Here is a 20,979-nt window from a genome sequence, read left to right as displayed (position 1 = left end):
AAAAATGTGTAACTGCTTACATTTTTGTGGTAAAATGATTCAGTGATAAATCTAAAAGTAGAATGTCAGAAAAGTTTTCATGGAAATAAAATCTACTCTGTTTTTCTGGATTAACAAGATCATCATCTCAGAATTCTGAAAAATATATATATATAAAAAATGTGCTCGTATTCTAAATGATCAAGATCATCATCTTATAAATTCTAGTATTTCTGAATAATCAAGATTATTATCTCATTAATTCAAAAGTACAAGAGCAGATTTGAAAGATAATTATAATAATAACAACAACAATAATAATAATAATTCAGAAAAACAGGGCAATTTTCTTTCTCAAGTGAATACATTATGGTGGTAAAATCTTAACATTTTGGTGGTAATATGGTGAGGCAATTAATCAGAAAGTAGAATGACAGAAACATTGCCGCCAGCTAGTTTGAGTAATTTTTCAGACAAAAATGCAAAAAAAAAAGTTGTACACATTGTTAAATGTGAGAAGTTATTAATTTATTATTGTTATTATTACTTTTATATCAATTTCAATGTATTAATAATAATTAACTTTATTTGTATAGCACTTTCCAAACACAAAATGCAGCACAAAGTCAATGCACAAGCTAAAAAAGTAAAGAGTAGCCAATCTAAATAAGTTAAAGTAACCTCATAAAACATATTCTAAAATAGGAAGAAAATTAAATTAAAAAAAAAAATAAAAACAAATTAAATTGGAAAAAGTAATTGAAGTAAAACCTGTAATGAATATATAAGTATTTATATAATTTATTTGAATTCTGGACTGTTGGCTGGTAAAACAAGTTGTAAGATCTGGACTCTGGAAAGTGGTTATAAACATTGTCCAGTATTTTGTGACATTTTAAAGAAGAAACGATCAACTGAAGACGAACTCTTCATGGTGCAAAACTAAAATAGAAATATTATTACGTCATTTTGTTACTGATAAAATTGGTCTTGTGCACACAGCTTTAAAAAAAATAAATAAATAAATAAAAAAAATCACCTTCCAGGACCTCAGGGACACCATACATGAAACCTCAGCCTGGGCTAAATGTTGTTAGTTCGTCACGGTCTCCTGAAACAGCGTCAGAGTGATACCTCCCTCCTTCCTTTGTCAGGGGATCGTCTGTCTAAGGGTCAGTCACGTGGTGTCCTGCAAGTTTCCGTGTTTACAGAGATGTGAGCAGAGACGGCGGCAGGTCGGTGTTTCTGGAGGATGGTGTACAGTCATGGCTTTTTTAAAGACGCAGGAGCGGACTAAAGAAAGGTTGGTGCTGCTGCTGGTGTTAACGCGACATTATTTCACTCGGTATTGTTGAGGGCTCAGTCTCGGCTCTGCGGCGGGTTGTTTGTGTCGGGCTGCAGACAGGAGTCCTGCTCCTCCTCAGGCCGGGACACTCACATAATGAGAGCTTCACTGTTAGCTGTCTGATGCACTCCTGCTATTAAAGGCACAATGAGACGCGTCTGTGAGGAGCAGGAAATTAGAGTCTGTAACCCAACACAGTCCAGTCTGCTCACTGTAACTTGTCAGGACATGTCTTATATATGTAAAAACATATTTTAAAGCACTGTATGACTTTCTGTAACCTTAAATAAACCCCCAGGCGGCCATTTCTGACCTGACACGGTAACAATAGTCATGTACAGCTGATATGAGTGTCCCTGCAGAGCTTCTGTAGCCTTTGTCCCCCTAAGACCATGTGTCCTCATATGACAACGTCACATTTTGGGTTTACTTGACCTTATACTTCATTCTACTTAACTTAGACCTGTTGTCCTCGTTCATGGACACTTTTTGTGCCATCTAGTGGTAGTAAGAGCACACTACACTAATCCATGTAAAAACAAGATGGCAGCCATCTCTGTCAAGTCAGTCTGCAGCTGATCCTGACACAAAAGTGGACAAGGTCCAAAACCTGATCATATTTAATGATTGAAACTGGTTTATTTGTAGATTGATATGGCAACAAATTTGACCAATGTTAGCAACAGTAACGAGCGAAGACAGTGTTAATCAAGAAGTAGTCGTTTGAGGACATTTAGACTCTATTGTTGTCTCAGTTGAAGACACTGAGACTTTGTCGTCTTGTTTGAGGACATTGAGACTTAGGGCCTGTCCCAATACCCACACTTCCCCTAGAAATACCCACTTGCACTTGGTTGTGCGCGTTCACGTTTAGGCTAGTGGTGTCCCAAAACAGAATTGAGGTAGTGTAGGTGGTTTCCAACACTTAAAACCTGCCCTGGATTCCAAGGGAACCCCGACCCACACTTTCAACGAAGTGGAAGATGGAATTTCCCAGAACACCTTGCGAAGTCAGCAATTTTGACAAGTTTCGGTGGAAAACAATTTGTTACTCTACGATCGGAATGTAGGCTATACAAACAACAGATGGTTGCACTAGCATAAAGTCATCAGCAACTCGGTTGAACACAGCGTCAAAATATTTAAACAAATCGACTTACCCGAACAAAATCAATCAGAACTAGAAGACGTCGTAGGCACCTCCTGTTTTCAGCATTTCTTCTCCGTTGATTCATCAGGCGCAGAAGAATAAACATAGCACACGCCACAGCACAAGCGCTGGAGCCGGCATTTTCAAACCTGAATGACTACCGGTATCTTGCATCGTTGCTACGTGTGACGTATGACTGCACGTCGGCCACGCCGATTTGTATAAAGTGGTGTCTCTTTTCTTAGGGAAAGATCTCTATCCTAATATTTCTCACTTCCCTCATCGAGAGTTATGTCGCAAACGAGGGCATTGTCGTCTCGTTTGAGGACATTGAGACTTTATTGTCGTCTCGTTTGAGGACATTGAGACTTTATTATCGTCTCGTTTGAAGACATTGAGACTTTATTATCATCTCATTTGAAGACATTGAGACTTTTTTGTCATCTTGTTTGAGGACATTGAGACTTTATTGTCGTCTCGTTTGAGGACATTGAGACTTTATTATCGTCTCGTTTGAAGACATTGAGACTTTTTTGTCGTCTCGTTTGAGGACATTGAGACTTTATTATCATCTAGTTTGAGAACATTGAGACTTTATTGTCGTCTCATTTGAAGACATTGAGACTTTATCGTCACGTTTGAGGACATTGAGACTTAATTATCGTCTCGTTTGAAGACATTGAGACTTTGTTGTCCCATTTGAGGTCATTGAGACTTAATTATTGTCTCGTTTGAAGACATTGAGACTTTGTTGTCCTGTTTGAGGACATTTAGACTTTATTATCGTCTTGTTTGAGGACATTGAGATTTTGTCGTCTCGTTTGAGGACATTGAGACTTTATTATTGTTTACAATGTTTGTTTATTTATACTTATCGGGTCCTACTGATCCCAAACAGCTTGGAGAAATTAAAAATGCACACCAAACAAAAGTTCAGGTCTCAGGAGGATATTAGGGCTGGGTGATATGTCCTAAAAATCATGTCACGATATTTCACAGCTATGTCTCAATATTTCCTAAAAGCATTTCATTAATGCTCGGACTGCAAGATAAAATTGAACATAACAATATTTCTGACCAAATACCCTCTGTAATGTGACAAAGTTGTAGGAATGACTAATGTTGTTGTTGATGATGTCATCTCACACTCCTCTGTTGTCTTTCCTCAGATTTTCTCTGCTGTTGCTGGATCTGGAGGAGTATTACTTTGAGCAGCACACTGCGTACCATGTGACCACCAGCTCAAAGAAGGAGAGGTAATTCAGAGTAACATCGTCAACTTCATCAGTCACTTCACCATATGTGACTGTGTGAATGTGGTTTCTCTGTGAATCTTTAACATAGTGGCCGTCCCCTCTGTTACTTAGTTTGTGAGGTGTCTCGGCTCTGACTCGTGTTTCTGTTCCTTTCTTGGAGATCCACAGTACTCACATTGACAATAGTCCTTCCAAAATTACATCTTGTACAGTCCACTACAGTCTCTATGTCCTTTTTCTACAGATATAATATAGGATTCTATGATATGTGATAATCCTGACCACCATGATGCCAAACCTCAATAATGTCTAAAAACCAGAATAAGTTGTTAACTGTGCAGATATGCCCGCAGGACTTTGTTGTACTTATCAGGTGTTTGCAGTTTGCAGGTACTGATATGTGGACAAAGTCTTAAAAGCTTGAGGCGGTTGTGTCAGCCTGTGAGAAGCAGCTGTTCAAACATCGATACTTGCTATGGAGGTCTGAGCAAACCAGAGAACAGTAACAAGCCTCTCAGAACAACAGTAGTCAGACAGTTTTTTTATTGTCATGGTCAGTCTTATAAAGTGTATTTCACACATCATACAGATGGTGTCTGATCATCTACAAGGTCCCTGTTTAACCTTCAGGCATCCTGGAGCCTCCTCACATGCATGCAGACAGTGAAGGACTCTGAGGCCTCCGAAAGTATCTCAGCCATGACCGTGGATGAATCATACACCCTCATACAGTTACTATTATTCATGATGACATTCACATATTTTCATATATAGTTCATCATTTTTCCACAGCACAAAGCGAATGGATTATGTGTCCAATATGGAGAAGGGACAGGGGTGACTGGGCTCAGCCTTAGAGATAGGGTGAGGAGCTCGGACATCAGGAGGGAGCTCGGAGTAGAGCCACTGCTTCTTTGCTTTGGAAGGGGTCGGTTGAGGTGGTTCGGGCATCTGATCAGGATGCCTCTTGGGCGCCTCCTGTCAGAGGGAACACACTGGAGGGATTACCTCATCTGGCCTGGGAACACATCAGTCCCCAAGAAATGGCTGGAAAGTGTCACTGGGGAGAGGGACTTCTGGGGTGCTTTGCTTGGCCTGTTGCTTCCGTGTCTCATCCCGGATAAGCCAGTGAAGATGGATGGATGGATTGATTGATTGATGCCAGAAGACGTGTTCTCACACTGACATGTGATATGAACTTTACACTGAACTTTACACTACATGTCAGAGTCATCTTGAACGGTGGTTCCCAACTGGACCAGCCTTGGGGTCCAGATTTCTCCTTAGTCTTTCGTTCAAGGTCCACACAGTCTAATATAATCAGTGTCATACTTGTGTTTGACCACGTCCTCGAACTAGTTTGCTGTCTCTGTCAAGTAGCTGTCCATTAGTCACTCACTCTACAGCAGGAAACAGCACTTCGAAAATAAAATCTGTGTGCCACAAAGTCACTGTACTTCAAAATAAAGTGTGTTTTATACAAACGTGACGGGCTCGTGAGTAGGGCTGGACGGTATGGCCTAAAATCAATATCACGGTATTATTTTGGGGGGATGCGGCGACGGTATGATATCGCGGTATCGTCTTCTGTCTTTTTTTTGTTTACACCTTAAATAAAACAATTTAAAAAGCCATACAAGTCTAGGATGGAAACTAATCCATCTATTGTTGTGTATGAAACGTTTTACAGTATGTTAGAGGGAAGAGGGAGGGCCGGCGGCTCCCGGGCCCCCTTCTCCCGTGAGCCTGGGTTTGGGGCGGTTGGCCAGGCCACCTCCATCACATACACGTACGAGGTGCAGGCAGAGGTGCAGTCTGAATTCATTCTGGCTCAGGAGAAAATATATATTTTTAGCAAGCTAGCATTTAATTAGCATTTGTTTCCCTGACTTTTCTAAAAGGACTGCTAATAATGTCTTTTTACTATACCGGTTTCTTTGTTATGCAGCATATTCATTCATGTATCAGGTTATATTTGTGTTATTCTTTACTGCAGTTAATGTGGATATATTTAAGTCTTGTGTCTAAGAGTGCTAACATGCTAACGTTAGCTGTTTTCCTAACAGAAAAGTCCGAGGCTCGTTCAAGATCTGCTCCAGATCTGTCATATTTGATCCAGATGATCTTGGAGAGCCAATTTTAAAGGTTTGTTGTAATAATATTTTATGTATAGTATGTCTTTTAACTCTTGCCACCAGATGTTTTTTTTCCAACCCAAAAATGAGGGAAGGGAAGAGAAGAGAAGAGAGAGAGAAGTTTCCATAAATTTATAACCAAGTACCTGGATACTGATATTGCAGCAATATTATTAATGTTGGTGCTTTTGGAGGAAGAAGAATCAGTAATGTGGATATAATGAGTGTATGAAGGAAAATAATAAAATAGCTAGAACATTAGAAAATAAGTTCAGAAAATTACATTACTGTAATTCAGCCTTTAAAGCCAGGAAAAGACAACAGTTCAGATTTTATGTATCGAAAACCTAAGACAAAATCTAGTCTCATGTCATGAAATCAAATATTGCCCATCCCTTTTCTACTGTGCATGTTTTGCATGGACGTGTTATTGTACTTTGTGTGTCTGTTTTCCTGTAGAAAACAGGAAAAAAACAGTAAATCATGGTTCATAATAATTCGTTGCTGTTTCTGCAGATTCCTCTTCGAGACTGTAAGAAGATCGAGTTCATTGACAGAGAGAACAACCCCTTCAACGAGTGAGTTGGTTTCATCTTCGGCGGACACGTTCAGCTCACACACTGTTGTTTACTCAGACTGTCGAACTGGTCTGGTGACTTTGAAATGTTGTGCAAATGTTAACTAGACCTGGATGCCAATATTGAAACCAACATCTACAAATGATTGAGTGTACTGCATCGAATTACTTAGACTTAACATAGACTGTGATACTGCTTTCAGGTGACATCGCCAGGTAGTTCAGTTTGGAGCAGATTTGATGTTGGTTATTGTATGTTTTTCAGAAGAATCGCTAAAGTCATTAGCAGATTTTTTCATTTTTGATTTAGTTTAGGTTGAAACTTTTGCTTTAAATCTTACCAAGTGATGAATTACTGTGATGTTTTAACTTTTTTGTGTTTTACTCATAGGCCAAGACCATCTGCCCTCTCTATTCAGTGTGTTCAGGTGAGTCATCTTCAGAATCTCTTCTTTTATTTGACATGTTGATCTTCAGAGTCCTCTTGATCTGTCGAACTATAATTAATGGTGATAGTTTGTCCAGATTTATTATCTTTAATGGTTTCAGCAGTGTGTTATTTGTCATGATGGCTTTTCAAAGTAAAACCCAACTTTCACTTCCTCTTTAATTTCAGGTTATTTACATCAAAGAGAGCAATGTCATAGCACCTTACAGAAATGAAAGGGTGAGTCAACTGAAGCTCGACGGGGGTTTTCCTCTGATGTTTTTTATATCCCAGGAGCTGTTTCCAGAGAATGGACTGTGCTCTTTATGTTTCTGTTTGTCCGTAGCATAATTTTCTCTACTTGTAAACATGTGGAGGGTGATGGTCCTGTTGAGAGTAAAGCGGGATTTGTACTTATGCATCAAATACCTATGTACCTATGGTGTAGGCTCTGCGTCGATGTAGAGCCTACACCTTACCCTAAAGTGCACCTCCCCAGATATGTAACTACACGTCGCGGTGAAGCAGACCACCTGTCTATTTTTGTAAGCTGAAACCATTTCCCTCAGTGGAAAGAAAGCTATTTTACTTTACTCACTGATAAGAAACAATAAATTGTGAGGACAATAAAGCCTCCACAAAAATAGCATTTTAAGTCTTGTGTGTGATTTATCCTGGCTTCATATGAACAGAGGAAATCTCAGCTAGTCACTAGGCTAATTTATACAATGTAAAACACCATAGGCTTGTGCTAATAACGTTAGCATATTATATTTGTTTTTAAAACTTGTTTAGTATAAGACAGTTGTTTTGTTGGTGAACTTTGTGAGTTGTAATGGAGCCGAATTTTGTAACGTTACCTTTGTTAAATGTTGCTATTGTCCCTGGTTTTATATGAGAAGAGGAAAAGTCCACTAGCCACTAGGCTAATTTATACAATGTAAAATGCCATAGGCTTGTGCTAAAAACATTAGCATGTTGTATTTGTGGGAAAAATGTGTCCAGCAGAAGACAAATGCTTTGTCTGTGAATGCTGCGAGTTATAGTGAAGCTGATTTGTGTACTTGTGTGTGAAATTGTCTCTATTAAGCCATGTTTAATGTGTGTTTAATGTGTGTTTTGAATCAACTAAACTTTACAGCACTTCACAGAAACCCAACTGCTGACTAGTGTTTTGGAGGTGTAACTGCAGAGTGACACAGACACACCACGCAAATATAAATGCTCACAACGGTGTGTGTAGGCTCTGCTTAGAGCTGACGCACAAGTATAAATCCTGCTTAAATAGTGTGTGAAAAACAATTAGTCACACTTGACTTCTTGCAGCCTCTCACAGAATGTGGATTTTAGCTATTTGGAAACTTTGCTCTTCCAGGCATCACACTAGGCTTCAAGTCTTGTTTTCATGCGAATGCTCACACTACAACTCAACTTCTCACCCATTATGTCAAAATTAAGATCTATAATGAGTTGGTCGAATACATTTCAAGAAAAAAAATGAGTGCTGAGAGCTCGGAAAAGGCTCCAGATTTGCTCATCTGTTCAACTTCTTAAACTTCTCTCATCACTTTGACAGGGGTCGAAGAAAGTGACTTTTCAGTTGGAGGGTTGGAGTAAAACAGAAGATGTCGTTCAGACATTACTTCAGGTATGTCAGCTACTTCAAAACAATAGTTGCTGCAGCAGTGGGAGATAAATTTACTCCCACTGAGTGTGTTTGTTTGAATAAACTGAGCTGTTAGATGGAGCTTGACTCAGGAGTGCATGAATTTGGATACTTGCAGCTCTGGTATGTGTTGGTGTTGCTCCACTTATTTTTGACTGGTGAAATTTGCAGCTCCACAGGGCGTCCTGTCTGGAGAAACTTGGAGACCAGACTGCAATGGTGAGTCAGTTGGTGTTAAAGTTCAAACACACAGTGGGCATCTAAAGCCTGGGATATTATGAGTGATGATAATCACAAGTGTTAAAGATCCACTCAACTCCTTGTACTTTATTCTGCTTAATCGTACTTCCTTAAGTGCATTAATATTTTTTAAACTGTTGATATAATCATCTGTGATCAAACATACAGTTCTTGTGTTTTTCCAGATTGCAGCCAATTTACAGTCACGGCTGGCGAGGACGTCCTTCGACAAAAACTGGCATGTTGACTTAAAAAGAAGTGCTTTAAAACATTTATAGTTTTAGTATTAATAATTTGTTGGAGTATGCAGCTGGTAAAGATAACACTGGGACTCTGTGTGAAGCTTTCAGAGTGTTGCTGAGAAGCCTCACATGGAGTGCGCGGTGGAGATGGTCACGCCTCTCGTGTCCAATCCCGGCCACGTCTGCATAACAGATGAAAGCCTCTACTTCCAGCCTCTCAATGGATATCCGGTGAGCCGCCACATCTGAGTGGACATGCTGAGCTTTGTTATTGAGCTTCGGTAATAAAATAACATCATGTTTCTATGGCTTGTCATTTCAGGAGCAGGTGATTCAAATCAAACTCCACAGAGTGAGGAGAATCTACAAGAGACGGCATGGACTCAGACCTCTAGTGAGTACAGCTAGTCAGTGTGAGTCAATATATAATAATGTAGGCAGGAAGGGTCTAATAATTTCAAATCCTCATGTTTGCGCTCATGTTTCTCCTCACCCAGGGTCTGGAGGTGTTCTGTACTGAGAACGATTTCTGCTCTGACATCTACCTGAAGTTTTACAACACGGCCGACAGAGATGAAATCTACTATTACATTGCCACTTTCCTGGGTGAGAAAACTTCAGGCTGTTTGTGAATCTGTTTCAGAGAGTCTAGACTTCCAAAATGATCTTGAGTCTTAAAAACAAGGTCAACAGTATTGACGATCAGGTCTCATGGATGTAAGTTAGTTTCTCTGTGTGCTGCTTTTCCTTTTTTGCAGACTTCTGATATGAAAGTTTTGTATTGATTGAATCTGTCTTTCATTTGAACACTACTGGCCTTCAAAGACAGTTTCAGCTCCTAGCATTGATCCAAATATTGGCGTTCACCTTTGGAAACCATTACTGATAAAACCACCTAAGACATGACTGATAGAACCCTGCTGTCTTTCAGAGAACCACATGACGGAGCACACAGCAGAGAGTTATATGCTGCAGTGGCAGCGCGGCCACCTGAGCAACTACCAGTACCTCCTTCACCTCAACAACCTGGCTGACCGCAGCTGCAACGACCTCTCCCAGTATCCTGTCTTCCCCTGGGTCATCGCTGACTATGCCAGCGCGCAGCTGGGTGAGTTAATAGCAAAGATTAATTTACATAACATGTTACAGCAGAGGCCCAGTGTGATCAGGATCAGAGCCCAGCTACCTTACAATTGTTCTCATATCTGATATTATTTGTTTGAAGTGTTTGACATTATAAAACATAGTGAGAGGAGCAGTAATGGTTTCACTCTCACTGTTGCAGCTCATATTAGACATGCATCAGTAGTCAACTGTGAGAACTGCTTTCTCTGTTTCACAGATATGACAAATGCTGCCACGTTCAGGGACCTGGGCAAACCTGTGGGAGCCCTAAACAAGGAGCGACTAGACCGGCTGCTGGTGAGACTCTGCTGCTCCTGTGTATTATTTTTTATATGTAACCCAGTGACTGGATGGACAGCAGCAAACCACTATTTACTATGTAAAGATATTGTGGAGTAATGTGGTAGACGGTCCAACTGCATGTGCTTGTTAGTGCATGTGGGTCTCGGTGAGTGTGTCCCTCTGGCTTGCTATTTGCCGTCTCTCTGCGCTGCGCTCATGTGGCAGTTACAGTTGATAATGCTGTCCTGACCTGAAAAAACGGACTCGTGTGCAAAGGCCTTTACTCAAGGTAGCGGTGTGTTTCATTTGGTCGCCTGTCAATGCCGTCAAATGCCTTTTACCCACTCAAGTTGCTCTGAATAGAGTGAAACACAGGAAACACCAGGTTTACGTAATTGTTTACGTTACGTGACAAACTTTCTTGGGGCTATGTTAGAATGAAATTACATGATCATTGTTTTATTATGGATATATATCTGTAGTTAATATTTGCTACATATTGTTTCTTTGCTGTGAGTGTCAGTAAACATCAGTAAAGAGAGTTGTTGTGTCCACAGGCTCGCTACAGAGGCATGCCTGAACCTCGCTTCATGTACGGCAGTCACTACTCATCTCCAGGCTACGTCCTCTTCTACCTGGTCAGAGTCGGTATGTCACACACAATATCACACAAGCAACAGTGTGTATGGAAGCACAGAACACACAGTGTACATTCAGTGTGTCAGACACTTTCTCTTTTCATTTGCATGCTTGTCTGTGCTGCAAGAACACTGTCTCAGTCTCTCTGACACACTGGAGACAGACCATTAAAAATGATTTAAAAAAAATATATCAAATGCACTTTTCTGGGTTTCTTTTTTAATCTCTGTGGAGCAACTGTCAGAACAGCTGTTTATGTGTTACACTACAGCAGTCTAAAGAGAAATCACACAAATGTGAGGGTAGATGATTTCTAATATAAATGTATTCGGGGACCCAGAGCCTGTTTATGTGAAGCTGCCATCTTTGCTTCTGCTGAAAAATGGAGCTAATATTGTGCTAATGCTCTGTCCTCTCCCCTGCAGCTCCAGAGCACATGCTGTGTCTCCAGAACGGACGCTACGACCACGCAGATCGCATGTTTAATAGGTACGTTATTTCTGTCGAATCAAACACTCAGAAAAACCTTAAATGAGTTCATTTATGTAACGTGCTGAATTTCTGTTCTCTTATCTTGTCTGTCACGACACATTTAATAAACCTTGAATTTTTAGGATGACATGTCAATGATAAGAATATTTATTGATCCCATACTGTGTTAGATGTTTATTTTTGACACAGTTTATGAATATTATCAGGGGAGAAAACTAATTAATACATGAAAAATGATTTCACATGTTGGTATTAACAACCCTGTTTTGATTTCTTACAGCATAGCTGATACATGGAAAAACTGCTTAGAGGGGGCAACTGACTTCAAAGAGGTAAAATATGACTCAGCTGTGTATTATGTCAGTGAGACACTACTGCTGTCTTCACCAGATATTTTCCTGCAAGTGAAGAGTTTGTGCTGTCAGTACAGACATATCAGAGTTGCACACCAACATGAACATAGTCATCGGTGTAAAATGATCCTTATACAGTATCCATGCTGCCATCTTCACTTTTATGTACTGTGTCTCCCTGACAAAGCAGTATCTAGAGTGTCTTCATATGTTTTCTGTGGAAGTGTTTCATGACTTGTCTGCTTTGTGTGAATGTCTTTGCACTAACGCAGCTGATTCCAGAGTTTTATGGGAACGACTGCAGCTTCCTGGAAAACAAACTGAATCTAAGTTTGGGCAGAAGGCAGAACGGAAGCTTAGTCAGTGACGTTGTTCTCCCACCGTGGGCCTCAGGTAACTTTCTGATCATGGTATGCATGTACAGACTGTATTAAAGAAGTGGACGTAGCTGCCGTGACGTCACTTTGTGGACTATAGTTTGGAAGCAGGAGTTCGGCATTTTGGCCATAGCCCTAAAGCATCCCCGGCTTTACCGTCTCTTTTACTTTAAATGGGACCATAATTTACAAAATGAGCATCATGCTGTGTTGAAGAAGACTTGAACCTAGCGACTGGGACCATAAACTCATCAGGAAAATGTTTACTGAGTAAATAAATTAAGTGAGAAGTCGGGTCATTTTCTTACTGACGCCAGTGGAGTCGCCCCCTGCTGGCCATTAGAAGGACTACCATGTTAAAGCACTTCATCTTTGGCTTTATTTTTCAGACCCCAAAGCTACATCCACTATTTCATGCAGTCTGTGTCTGCATGTGAACTCTGTTGGATCCAGGTGTCATTTCCTCTCCTTCATCTTACTCTGTCCTGTTTGTCTTGACTCCAGATACCAGTGATTTTCTTCAGAAGCACAGGACAGCTCTGGAGAGTCAGTTCGTGTCGGAGCACCTTCATGAGTGGATCGACCTGGTGTTTGGCTTCAAACAGAGAGGCAGTGAATCTGTCGCGGCCCACAATGGTAAAATAACCGCCATCTGTTGTCAACATGACACCAGCCAAAACTGGGCAAAGACTAATATTTATCTCTTTGCCTTTCAGTGTTTCACCCACTGACTTATGAAGGAGGCATCGACTGCGACAGGTACCCAAGAACAACACTCGCAAATCACTATTAAAGATGTTTAACATTACACTGTAGAGCTGACTTTCCATTTCTCTGCGAAGCATCGAGGACCCCGACCAGAGGATCGCCATGCTGACGCAGATCCTGGAGTTCGGCCAGACGCCCAAACAGCTGTTCACCACCCCCCACCCTCAGAGGATCACACCCAGGTTTCACAACATAACTCGGAGCCCCAGCAGCAACTCCACAGTCAGTGAAGTGTCTCCAGGTAGGACTGCAGAAACACACACACAGTTAAAAAGAATCAAAGCAGCTTGTGAACAAGGCTGCTCTTTCAAATTTAAGGTCGTGTTATGATATTTGTAAACCGACTAATGGTGCCGACGATGATTCACACCTCAAAGTGCAGGTTTCTTTGAATAATGCAGCACTTGACTCGTGCAGGTTGGGAGGGAATTTGTATTTCAGTGAATCCTCCCTGTTCAAGTAGTGTGGTCATAAATTTCTGTGTCGCATCATGACTTTTTTTTTTTTACCAATAAAGTCACAAACAGTATCATAATCTGCTGATTTATTTTATTTCCAGTGATTAATATCATCATAGTAAATGTGCATAAGAGCATCCAGCACCATGTAACACATAAAAGTGTCAATTTCGTCTCCATATACCCGTACTGCAGTTATCCTTGTGTGTCTTTGCAGCCTCTCCGAGCGAGGACTCGTCCTTCGAGGACCTGACCGAGGAGAGCAGGAAGTTAGCCTGGGCAAACATGGGAAATCTGAAACCCATCTCCAGCCACAAGATCCATAAAGAGTAAGTCAGGATGGCTGCAGTAATGACAAAGCACGAACATAATTGCAGTGCCGGTCCACTTACAGCTGAAATGAAAGCTCTGTTGAAAATATGAGGAAGTGCATGCAAAGCTCGAAGGCGGCAGGCAGCTGCAGGAAGGAAAATAGAAACCTATTAACATGTATTGTGAGGTCACTGTCTGTTCCGTCTTCAGTAATTGTAGTGTGACTGCTACATTAAGCTAAGCACATCCTCCCCTCTGCATTTGTCCTGTAGATATTTATACATGTGTTCTGTCTGTGTGTTGAATGTGCAGGGCTGTGACGGGCATCGCCGTGACTCGAGATGGAGCAGCTATTTTCTCCACATCTCAAGGTCTGGAAAATATCATAACATCTTAAATCTGAGACAAATATTGATCATTGTAGAGGTCCGAACAGGATCAAAAGACAGACCTGCAGTGAAGTGTCACCTGATCAACTCTAATCCAGTGGATCCCAACTGGTCCAGATTCCTCCTTAGTCACTAGATCAAGGTCCACAGTTTAATGTACTCTGTGTCATAGTTGTGTTTGGCCATGTCATCAAAGTTTACCGTCTCAGTCAAGTAGCTGTCAGTTAGTCACTCACTCTACAGCAGGAAATGCACTTCAAAATAAAAGCTCTGTGGCAGAAATTCACTGTACTTCAAAATAAAGTGTGTTTCTTATGGTCCATTCAGAATAGACCTGTGACCCAGAGTCAGACTTGTTTTGTAATGTATTATGGTTAAAAGCACAGTTGAGATGACTGTAACATGTGGCATGGGCACATGAGGCATGAATATAAAATATACTTTAAAATTACTCTTTGTTAAAACCATGCTTGATTCATAGATTAAAAATAAAACCTCTACAGTTCCAACAGCTCAGGAGGGGCAGACAAAATATGTCCTGTTTACACAGCTCCTCCTCAAAATGGTTTACTGATATTGAGCACTGTTAAATTGACAGTCACCCCGTACAATATTGACAAAATTGAAATTATGTTAGTATGAGTTAATATGCCTGTAGAAAACTGCAGGTTCCCATGTCTTGTTAGATATATAAGAAAGTATTATCAACTTGTATGTTTGTAATAAGTGCATAAACAAGTAAAAAAACAAAAAAACAAACAGTAAATACTTTTATAAATAGTGCTATAAAATATTAGTGATTAAAAAACTGTTAAAAACACACCCACACAGGAATCAGTTGCCTCGAACACGTTGATGTGTTTCTTCTATATACCTGTGATTTGTCAGCATCAAAATGGTTGTCTAAATAAAAAACACCAATAATGAAATAATGATATAATTGAATTGTTAAAATTATTTTGATTTTATTTTAATAGCTCATAGGTTTGGCTTTTTTTTTTTTAATTAATAAAGCTTCAGACTTTGGGGCCTGTCCTGCAGGTGGATCCTCAGTCCTAATTTATATAATTTTTTGGGCTTGTTTTATAATTTATTATATTTAGTGACATAGTGTAATTTAACTTTGTGGGCTTGACAGTATGGTAACTTTCTCTTTAAAAAAAAAAAAAAAAAAGTTTTAAGATTTATTTATTTTATTTTAATTTTTTTATTAACATTTCATGTTAATAAATGTCATGTTTGTATTTTTCTTTTATTTTTCTGTGTTTCTTTTGTCTTGTTTTTAGGGTGCTTTAAATTTAGTGTCTTCTTTTTTCTTTTTAGGTTTTTTTTTTTATAAATTAATTCAATCAATTTTATTTATAAAGCCCAATATCACAAATCACAGTTTGCCTCAGAGGGCTTTACAGCATACGACATCCCTCTGGCCTTAGGACCCTTGCAGCGGATAAGGAAAAACTCCCCAAAAAAACTTTTTAACGGGGGGAAAAAAATAAAATAAAATAAAATATATTTATCTTTTATTATTATTATTATTATTATTATTAATTGATTCATCTTTCTTGTTCCTGTTGTGCTGTACTTACTCAGCTGTATCACTCTTTATTCCAGACTCCACACTTAAGATGTTTTCCAAAGAGCTGAAGGACTTCCAGAGGAGCATGTCCTTCTCTAACATGGTACAAAGCTGTATTTACTGTTTACCTCACTTCCTCTCTGATAATGTCAGACTCACTCTGAGCAGTAAATCACTCTGCTCTTTTTCAGGCATTATCTTCGTGTTTGATGTTGGCAGACGGTAAAACTGTGGTGTGTTCTTCCTGGGACAACAACGTGTATGTATATCATATATGAACATAATGATTTTCAAAACTATCTCCATGACGTCACACTGACCTGCGTGTTTCTCCCCTCAGTTATTTCTACTCCATCCCGTACGGCAGGCGGCAGGACACACTGATGGGTCATGATGATGCCGTCAGTCAAATGTGTTGGTTTGATGACCGGCTGTACACGGCGTCCTGGGACTCCACCGTCAAGGTAAAAACTAAAACTCTGCTGTTATTAAGCTATGACATTATCAGGCATTTTGATATCTGGACAAGTTGAGAGTCTGTAAAAATGCCAATAACACAACATGACGTCATTGTTGACAGATGTGGTGCAGATATTAGTTTTTATGTTTTTCCTGGGGTGTGTTGGTGTCTGATTGAGATGATGTTGTTATTCCACAGGTGTGGCAGTGTGCCTCTGACAGCTCCTCCAGTCACAAGAGATCCCAGTTTCAGTTACTGGCTGAGTTGGAACATGATGCTGGGGTGAGGGCACAGATGTTAGCTTTGTATTTAAACATCCCATATTCTAAAAAAATGTTTGATTTCCATGTCCTTTGTAAAATATGTTAATAGTATGAAAAGGGTCAGTCCACAGAGAAATGCTCACAGACTGTATCAGAAACGGTGGCTTTAAACGAGCTGACGGGACTTCTGTGAAGTTGTGATGTCACAACTAACGGCCAGTCTCAAGCTTAAACATAAACTGAATGATTTGGTCCCTTTGACAGGAAGTAAACATGGACCCAAGCTGTTGCCTAGCAATGCAATTACAGTGAAACAGTCTTGACTTTAATAACACGGAGGAAATAAAATGTGGTGAAGCCTGAGTCTGAACACTGAAATGTCTCTTACGTGCATGTACAGGTGAACACCATCGGTCTGAATCCAGCGGGGACTCTGCTGGTGTCCGGCTGTAAAGATGGGACCGTCACCATCTGGGACACCGGCAGCTACGGGACGCTGCAGCAGGTCCACTGCTGCCACACTGGAACCATCCATCACATGGCCTTTAGCCCTGGTATGTGTCAAAGAACCTGACCTCATGTGAAACTGGTGTGTGTTATGAGTTATCTGAGGGAGCTTCTTGATTGGTTTATCAGAGCAGCCTTTCAGTTGGTGCAGTATAAATGTTGCCTTCAAGGGTCAGTGCTGAGAACAGTAATTGGCTCTGCCTTGCTGTTTATTGTTTTGCACCTACAGACTAACTTTATCACACTGCAGCCAAGTGGCCGGCTGCGCTTTTATTTGTTGCTGTGAGTCATTACTGCAGGAGAGAGAACGGCAACAATACATCTCCAGCAGCGCTCTTTGCTCCATTATACCTCATTATAAAGTCCTGGAAATCTGTGTTGTAGAACTTTGTCTCTAGGCCCTATAAAAACCTGGTTATATGACCGTCTGCTAGTCGGCCATTTTCTCTTGCATTACTAGTTTTCAGAGCTGAACTTGAGAAATTACATCACGACATTTCAAAGATCCGAGTGACCCAGACACCATGACTAAAGCGATGATTCTGGTTTGTACATCCTCAGATAGCCGACACGTCCTCAGTGTTGGTGCCGACTCCTGCATGAAGGTTATTGACGTCCAGACGGGAATGGTGATCTCATCTGTGAAAGCTGAGGAGGAGCAGAGGTGAGGTCGCTCAGTCACAGTTATAAAGCTCACAGCATTTGAAGCTCCTTATAAAGCCAGAGAGTCACATATATAATTGAGAATGTATGTTATAAATCTTATTTTCATAAGTAGGTTTCTTTGAGCTACACTGTACATGTAAGGGATTAGACTGCACTGCAGTACAGGTATTTAGGTCAGATAGTTTCTACATAGTTTGGGCCAGAGGTGGGAGTAAGTCACACATTAACAAGCTTCCTAGAGGAACAGCAATGGAGAGCCACTAACTTAACTATACGTTAGCTACACAGACACTGATGTGATGTGGCTTGTGTTTGAGCTCTCACACCTCAGCTCTTGGCTGTTTAAAATAAAAACTGATTCACTTTGCTGACTGATGCTACAAATCAAACGTGTGTGTGGGTCCAGGTGTTTCTGCTGGGACGGGCACTCGGTGCTGTGCGGGGGAAAGTCAGGTGACCTCCTACTGTGGGACCTGCTCAGCAATACAGTCATCCAGAGGATCCCTGCACACTCAGGTACACCTCATCTTCTCACATTCAACAGCTCACCTGGTTAAACACCTGAAGTAAATGTTCTGTTTGTTTCTTATATTGAGTCACAACAATAGTACAACTTTTTAAAGCTACAGTACTACTTACTTTTTTAAAAAAAAAAAAACCCAAATATGATATAGGTTTTTTTTATAACTCTCACTGTATCCTGACAGCAGTACATGAGGCCGATAATCTGTGCAAACAATCATGCTCCTTTGCCTCCTCATAGTGCTCCTCATGGCATTTGCTAGAATCACAGAAACAACCAATCAGAGTAGTGTCAGTCACTGCTTGTGAACTGCAGTCAAACTGTCAAGCTAGGCAGCGCTGATCAAATATGAATCAACATTCTGTTACTGAATTGCCTGAATTGACATTTCAGAAACATATTTTAGTGTACTGTTTAGCTGTAAAATGAGCATGTTTACTCCAGCCGGTAGGCAGTGCTTTGTTTCAGCTTGACTGATTCCAACATGGCAGCAGGGTCTCAAATGTTCTCATTTTACACCTAAAGAGTACACTAAAATATGTTTCTGAAAACATCTGAGGCGAGAAAAAGGCAGTGTAGTAACACAATCTTGACTCATACTTGAATCAAGTTTGACAGTGTGACTGCAGTTAATGAGCAGCGATTGAGTCACAGCCCACCTGAGCTTTAACTGAACCTTTGTACCATTTCCTCTAGGTATTAATCAGGGCTGCCCCCTGAATAAGAATTTTCCGAGTCGACCAGTAGTCATCATTTAGGACCATTAGTCGACTAGTCACCCGCATGTTTATGATATTAATTTAATGATTAAATGATATATTTTGGTGGTTTGAGTTGAAGGTGTGAGAAAGAATAGTATCAGTAACATTGTTAACACTGTGCTACATTACAGAGAAATACAAAACCATACTAATGAACCTTCATTAATATAGGCCTATATTTTATCTCCAAGTGCACGTCACACACTGAGCGAGCCGCCTGTTAATGACGCTGTGGGCTAATGGGCATGTAGCTACTTCCATGTTTCAGATGATACGTCATGTTTGTAGTCGACCAATGAAGATGAGTTTACATATCACCTTGGGTTCGTCCTTCACCTTCTCAAAATGATCCCACACTTTGGATTTCCTGTCTGACACTAGAGGCTGTACCCATGGTGCGTCTTTAACCGCCTGTAATATGTGATTTATTTTGACAAGGCGCAGCTCCTTATAGAGTTTCACGATCGTTTCTTTTTTTTTAAAAAAAAAAAATTTGTCTGCGACTAAGCGACAAATGAAATCTTGCCAATTAACATTTGGGCAGCCCTAGCATTTATGCTGCTTGCCAGTACCTGTAAATAAAGATCCTTGCAGTATGAGTAAGTGAGAGAAGTATGTATTTGTAAATGTCCACTGTAAACATGTTGTCTTTGCACAGGTGCTGTCACCGCCATGTGGATGAGTGAGCTGTGCTCCACAGTGATCACAGGCGGAGAGGACAGACAGATCATCCTCTGGAAGCTGCAAAGTTAAAGGACCGTTTCTGCATGACCCATCTGCTGGGGAGACTTCCAGTGCAGTTTACAATACCGGCCAAGTATCCTGGAGACCACATGACCCAACCGCAGTATCTGACTTTGAACAGAGACTCATGAAAGACTTGTGAGGAGCTGAAAACAAACTTTAAACGTACAGTATCGCAGAGCAGTTAGAGGGAGAAGAGGACTTAAATCTCTCTCAGCTGTTCTCTAATGAAAAACCAACCAAAAGCTCACATACAGTCATGTTAGTTCATAGCTATCTGCATATTGAGAGAAAATGTCCAGTTGCAGTTTGTGCATGGGAGCAATTCAATTTGATTTAATTTATTTTATTAAGCCCTCAGAGGGCGTCGCAGCATACATATGACATCACTCTGTCTGTCTTTGGCAGATAAAGAAACAATAATGGTAGAAAGCTCAGGAGGAGCAACTGAGGAGGGACCCCTCGTCCAGGACTGACAGATGTGCAATAGATGTCGTGTATCAGCGTAATAAATGTTCAGTGATCCATATGACAAAACGATGCATTGAGACAGAAATAGAGAGGAAGAGGAGCAGGAAGCTGAAACCATGTAAACGCCTTATATTTCACTTCAGTTTTCTTATTTTAAATGTGTGTGGATTTTTTTGTTTTCTGTTATGCATCATGTTACATTACCTTTTTTAATTAGTGATCATGTCCCTGTAGATTTATGTGCATTTTATTCTGCGAAGTGGACTTAAAAGCTTCAGGCTGCTCAGGTGTTATCATTATCCAAATAACACGCATCTCTAAAAGTAATCGTTCCTGTCTCGTGTTTGTTACCTTTTTTAAGGCCTCAGATTTCTAGAAAGCTAGTTATCAGCTTCACAGGCTGCAACCAGTTGTGGGAAGTGGAAGTGGAAAAAAGTAGTGACCATAAACTTGTGTTGAAAACATAAACCATTTCTCTGATGTCATAGGCAGTGTCATATGTTTCGAACACTAAATTCAACACGTTCTCCAGCTCATCTGTGCGTTGTCGAGTGTTGCAGATATCGGCCGTAGAGATGTCTGCCCTCTCTTGAATATAATGGAACTAGATGGCACTCAGTTTGTGGAAGGAAGCGTACATCTACTCATGGACGAGAGTTTTGTGCTTATGACAGCGCGAGATTTAATGGCCTCTGCTGAGCTGCGGCTTTAGCTAGTCCAGCGGTGCTAGGTGAGCTAGCAGTAGATACATGCTTCCCTCTGCACTGTGAAAATAGGTGTTGTGCAAATTTGCAGG

General features: G+C 40.5%; 1 protein-coding gene across 1 annotated transcript; it reads left to right on the top strand.

Moving 5' to 3' along the window:
• Nucleotides 1-1,124: 1,124 nt before the first annotated feature.
• On the top strand, nt 1,125-20,510 carry nsmaf (neutral sphingomyelinase (N-SMase) activation associated factor). Its single transcript, XM_049565262.1, has 31 exons — nt 1,125-1,282; nt 3,644-3,730; nt 5,797-5,875; nt 6,382-6,443; nt 6,834-6,870; nt 7,059-7,109; nt 8,446-8,517; nt 8,707-8,754; nt 8,961-9,013; nt 9,119-9,248; nt 9,340-9,411; nt 9,515-9,623; nt 9,949-10,125; nt 10,360-10,439; nt 10,982-11,072; nt 11,489-11,552; nt 11,836-11,887; nt 12,181-12,301; nt 12,790-12,921; nt 13,002-13,044; nt 13,128-13,294; nt 13,729-13,840; nt 14,136-14,194; nt 15,824-15,891; nt 15,980-16,047; nt 16,129-16,252; nt 16,447-16,530; nt 16,912-17,065; nt 17,580-17,682; nt 18,091-18,200; nt 19,627-20,510. The coding sequence occupies exons 1-31, from the start codon at nt 1,245-1,247 to the stop codon at nt 19,719-19,721; spliced, it is 2,742 nt and encodes a 913-aa protein (XP_049421219.1). The 5' UTR covers nt 1,125-1,244; the 3' UTR covers nt 19,722-20,510.
• Nucleotides 20,511-20,979: the final 469 nt, after the last annotated feature.

This window comes from Epinephelus fuscoguttatus, linkage group LG21 (assembly GCF_011397635.1).
Source record: "Epinephelus fuscoguttatus linkage group LG21, E.fuscoguttatus.final_Chr_v1".
NCBI classification, from domain to species: Eukaryota; Metazoa; Chordata; class Actinopteri; order Perciformes; family Serranidae; genus Epinephelus; species Epinephelus fuscoguttatus.
This window is presented reverse-complemented; position numbering and strand designations above follow the sequence as displayed.

What these genes read in the sequence shown, in the direction of transcription:
- nsmaf (XM_049565262.1), top strand. Translation starts at nt 1,245, where the DNA reads ATGGCTTTTTTAAAGACGCAGGAGCGGACTAAAGAAAG. An exon ending in AGCCTCTCAATGGATATCCG is followed by an intron (nt 9,249 to 9,339) that starts GTGAGCCGCCAC and finishes TTGTCATTTCAG; the next exon opens with GAGCAGGTGATTCAAATCAA. An exon ending in GGCATGGACTCAGACCTCTA is followed by an intron (nt 9,412 to 9,514) that starts GTGAGTACAGCT and finishes CTCCTCACCCAG; the next exon opens with GGTCTGGAGGTGTTCTGTAC.